This window comes from Cyclopterus lumpus, chromosome 7 (assembly GCF_009769545.1).
Source record: "Cyclopterus lumpus isolate fCycLum1 chromosome 7, fCycLum1.pri, whole genome shotgun sequence".
NCBI classification, from domain to species: Eukaryota; Metazoa; Chordata; class Actinopteri; order Perciformes; family Cyclopteridae; genus Cyclopterus; species Cyclopterus lumpus.
In genome coordinates, this window is record NC_046972.1 from 23,701,145 (window position 1) to 23,706,188 (window position 5,044).

The following is a 5,044-nucleotide window of genomic DNA, read 5'->3' on the forward strand; positions in this document are numbered from 1 at the left end:
TTTTATTTTATCATGTATACTTGTTTTAAAGTACTGTCATTGGGTTGTTGTTTCCCATGTTTATCTTTTAAATTATGTCGTTAAACGTTTAAAATTAAAGTAAGTGAGGTTCAAGTGAAGGTTTTGGGACAGACACGTTACTAGCTTACATTGTATTTACCTTTTTAATAAGTGGTTATACATGTCAAATTAATACTAATCTAATTTATTACTGTAATGCTCAAAATAGCTTTATAATACACTTTATTTTATCATATATACTTGTTTTAAAATACTGTTATTGGGTTGTTGTTTCCCATATTTATCTTTTAAATTGTTTTAAGTTGTTTATTGTTATGCACTTTTCACCTTGTAAAATTCCACGTTTGTGCAACGTACTTGGTTAAATAAATGATTCTGATTCTGACCGGTCAACGTGCCCCCCCCCCCCTCACTGTCTCCTCACAGCAAGTCCAATGACACCGACACCGTGGGCAACGAGACCCTCCAATCCACGGCGCCCGCCGTCAAGCCGACGACCCCGGCGCCCCCGACCGCCAAGCCCATCCTGCCGGTGCAGACGGGGGTCAAGGCCCAGGAAGAAGAGCAGTCCAGCGGTCTGACCATATTCTTCAGCCTGCTGGTTATTGGTTGGTAGTCTCTGTCTCTCTCTTTCTTTCTCTCTACTGCGTCGTTGTGGTTCATTGCAGTACGGATAGCGTTGACCTTAAACGGCTTATAACGGAGGGCCAATGTACGGCCACTCCAGTGGATCGTTACACGAGACGCGTGGGCGGTGATTCAGGATGAGGGAGGTGGATAAAGGGAAGGATGTGGCTCCACATTAAGACATTAAGACGTTAAAACGTCTCACGAAGAGCTTCTTGAGACACAACGTGTCCATTATGCGCTCCAGTTCACGGCAGGTTAAGGCGCATGTTTACCACTAAGTAATTTATAAATTATGCAGAAGGTCACCAATTTGAGTCATTCACTTCGTAGAAACATAACCATGTGACTTCGTTTTGAACCAAATGTTGTAACGCAGCGACGCATCTGATTGGTTGCAAAGAAGTGTTGATTCTGGCGCCCCCTGTGGACTAATGTGGTAGTGTCTCTGAGCACCAGGGTCCCTTTAGAAAACCTCTCCTTCTACTGCAGCGGGGTCTGACAGTCTTCCCTCCAGCAATACGTCCTGGGTGTCCAGGGTCCAGCAATACGTCCTGGGTCTCCAGGGTCCAGCAATACGTCCTGGGTCTCCAGGGTCCAGCAATATGTCCTGGGTCTCCAAGGTCCAGCAATACGTCCTGGGTCTCCAAGGTCCAGCAATACGTCCTGGGTCTCCAAGGTCCAGCAATACGTTCTAGGTCTCCAAGGTCCAGCAATACGTCCTGGGTCTCCAAGGTCCAGCAATACGTTCTAGGTCTCCAAGGTCCAGCAATACGTCCTGGGTCTCCAAGGTCCAGCAATACGTTCTAGGTCTCCAAGGTCCAGCAATACGTCCTGGGTCTCCAAGGTCCAGCAATACGTCCTGGGTCTCCAAGGTCCAGCAATACGTCCTGGGTCTCCAAGGTCCAGCAATACGTTCTAGGTCTCCAAGGTCCAGCAATACGTCCTGGGTCTCCAAGGTCCAGCAATACGTTCCAGGTCTCCAAGGTCCAGCAATACGTCCTGGGTCTCCAAGGTCCAGCAATACGTTCTAGGTCTCCAAGGTCCAGCAATACGTCCTGGGTCTCCAAGGTCCAGCAATACGTCCTGGGTCTCCAAGGTCCAGCAATACGTTCTAGGTCTCCAAGGTCCAGCAATACGTCCTGGGTCTCCAAGGTCCAGCAATACGTCCTGGGTCTCCAAGGTCCAGCAATACGTCCTGGGTCTCCAAGGTCCAGCAATACGTCCTGGGTCTCCAAGGTCCAGCAATACGTCCTGGGTCTCCAAGGTCCAGCAATACGTCCTGGGTCTCCAAGGTCCAGCAATACGTTCTAGGTCTCCAAGGTCCAGCAATACGTTCTAGGTCTCCAAGGTCCAGCAATACGTCCTGGGTGTCCAGGGTCCAGCAATACGTTCTGGGTCTCCAGCAGGATCTGAGCTCTCCTCCTCCTTCCGGAGCTCCGACTGCAGGTCCAAGGCTGCAGGTGAACCCGGATCTAAGTCTGTCCACAGTGGACTGGTCTCTGCTGGATCTGAGTCTGTCCACGGTGGACTGGTCTCTAAAGGGAGTCTGAGCTGAAGGAGGTTCTGGTGAACCTGCATGACGTCATCTGGTTTCACCAGAGTCCGACCCGGTGGCACCGACGAGGAGCTTTAAAGAAGAACTCTCTAGAACCAGACCATCTTCTCTCTGACGGTCTCGTTTACTGATGCAGGTCTATAGAGGACCAGGACTACACTGAGTCCCTCACAGTAACTTTAATACCATCTCATCAGTGGTTTGACTAGCGATCAATAAACAAGAGTACAATGTAGAAACCACACATTAGTCCTAAATATCACTTTGTGCTTTAATTGGGCCTGAATGTAACCGTCTCCCTCCGGACTCGACGGTCCAGCGTTCTTGAACCCACCTCCACTTAGTTTAAGGGCTTCTCTCATTTGCTGCACTGCATTTCTGCCGTTTACTTTTCTCCATTGTGGCCTCAGGGGGCGTGTCAACATAATTAATGCTAATATGCCACTGATTTTATCACGTTGAATGTTGCCTATTGAATGTTGTGTTTTTTTTAATTGGCTAATTATCCCTCTTGTACAGTCTTCAGGGCTACCATTTTAAATGTCAGTGAGCTACTTTGTGGTCATTTATGTCCATGTGAACTCATTTGCGTGAAATACTTTCATAAACTAGTAAGACGTGTATTCATATACATGCGTTGAGACTTTCCGGGAGCGGAAATAAAAGTCTGAGCTGTATGTTTTTGTTGTTGTTGTTTTTTTTCTCGTCGCCGTCCGGTCTGCAGTAGTTTGTCTCAAAAGGAAAAGCAGCCAGAGAAAAAAGATCCTAACACTATTTGATGGGGGGGGGGGGGGGGGCTATTTTTACAGCTGATCTGAGTTCATGTGACGTGATGTTTGAGGCATGGACGTATTTGTCCTACATATTCATTCTTCCTTTCTTTTTGCCCCCCCCAGGTATCTGCATCATATTGGTGCACCTGCTCATCAAGTTCAAACTGCATTTTCTTCCGGAGAGCGTGGCCGTCGTGTCTCTTGGTGAGTACGTGTTGCGCAACAGAGTCCAGGAATGTTCAATGCTTCTATGCTCGAAGGAAAAGTGTGTGGGGGGGGGTGGGGTAAAACAGGGTAAAACAGGGTAAAACAGGGTAAAACATGTAACTTCTTGATATCGGCGTGAAAGGTTCAGTCCATCACTGACATGAAGTAAATTCTTCTTGGTGTTACACGTGTTTTAAATGTGCAAATGGTGCATTACCTTCAAAATTATTGTTTCATGTCGTTAACATATTAGAGTCAAAGGTTTTTACTAACCCCTCTGCACAAAGCTTCATAATATAGAGTTTGTATTAATAAATGTGTATAAATGAGGCTCTGGATGCTAATGTGAACAAACCCCTCTGCATAAAGCTTCATAATATATAGTTTTTATTAATAAATGTGTATAAATGAGTCTCTGGATGCTGTGTGAACAAACCCCTCTGCATAAAGCTTCATAATATATAGTTGTTATTAATAAATGAGTCTCTGAATGCTGTGTGAACAAACCCCTCTGCATAAAGCTTCATAATATATAGTTTTTATTAATAAATGTGTATAAATGAGTCTCTGGATGCTGTGTGAACAAACCCCTCTGCATAAAGCTTCATAATATATAGTTGTTATTAATAAATGAGTCTCTGAATGCTGTGTGAACAAACCCCTCTGCATAAAGCTTCATAATATATAGTTTTTATTAATAAATGTGTATAAATGAGTCTCTGGATGCTGCGTGAACAAACCCCTCTGCATAAAGCTTCATAATATATAGTTTTTATTAATAAATGTGTATAAATGAGTCTCTGGATGCTGTGTGAACAAACCCCTCTGCATAAAGCTTCATAATATATAGTTTTTATTAATAAATGTGTATAAATGAGGCTCTGGATGCTAATGTGAACAAACCCCTCTGCATAAAGCTTCATAATATATAGTTTTTATTAATAAATGTGTATAAATGAGGCTCTGAATGCTGTGTGAACTAACCCCTCTGCATAAAGCTTCATAATATATAATTTTTATTAATAAATGTAGTATAAATGAGTCTCTGAATGCTGTGTGAACTAACCCCTCTGCATAAAGCTTCATAATATATAATTTTTATTAATAAATGTAGTATAAATGAGGCTCTGAATCAACATGACCTCATAGATATCACCATGAAACTTCACTACTTCATCACTCGCATTAAGAGGAGGAGTTATTGTATTACAAGTTTTATGAAATGTTATATTTACATATGCAAATGAGGTGTTATGTAATGGTGACTTTCGGTAAATGTTGTAGAAATCTACATATGCAAACAGACAAATTAGTAAATGTGTGTTTTGGGTGTTTTCTTTCCACTAGTCTGAACGAAGACGTGTTCCGGAAGTTCAACAGACCAAAAGTTAATGAAAAAGAGCTTTTTAGGAAATCCTGTCTCTTTTTTTTTCTTTTTTTTAAAAGAAGGCAGGAAGCTAATGTTGAGACTGATTTGGGACTTTTCCCCAAAATACTCCACTTTGCTTTATTTCTTTCTCACTTTATGAATAATGATCTTTACATCTTGTGTTTTAAGAACACCTTTTTACACCATTGCATAAGTGTGTCCAGCAGTGAACTTAAATCATTTAAGTCGACTGTGTCGGCTGCAGCCAACATTGCTTCATTTGCTTAAAAAAGATTTATTTAGCTTCTTGCGTGAGCTCACTACTTCCTCCTTCCTCCTTCCTCCTTCCTCTCTCGACCCCGAAGGCCTTTTTTCTTCTCGCCCTCACATGTTTGGAGCTCTGCTGAAGAGAGATAACGCTCTCGCTTCCAGATGAGGGAGGACGACTCCCTTCCTCATCGCTTCCTCTCTCATTGTGTGTGTGTGTGT

The 5,044-nt window shown here is 43.2% G+C and overlaps 1 protein-coding gene across 1 annotated transcript in view; it reads left to right on the forward strand.

Annotated features, from left to right (window-relative positions):
- slc9a8 (solute carrier family 9 member 8) overlaps window positions 1-2,883 on the forward strand; it is a 3,533-nt gene extending 650 nt beyond the window's left edge. The window contains exons 2-3 of the mRNA XM_034537563.1: window positions 448-629; window positions 1,141-2,883. Coding sequence (XP_034393454.1) covers window positions 448-629; window positions 1,141-1,346 — 388 coding nt within the window. The 3' untranslated portion in view covers window positions 1,347-2,883. The remainder of the gene's footprint in view (window positions 1-447; window positions 630-1,140) is intronic.
- The last annotated feature ends 2,161 nt before the right edge of the window (window positions 2,884-5,044 follow it).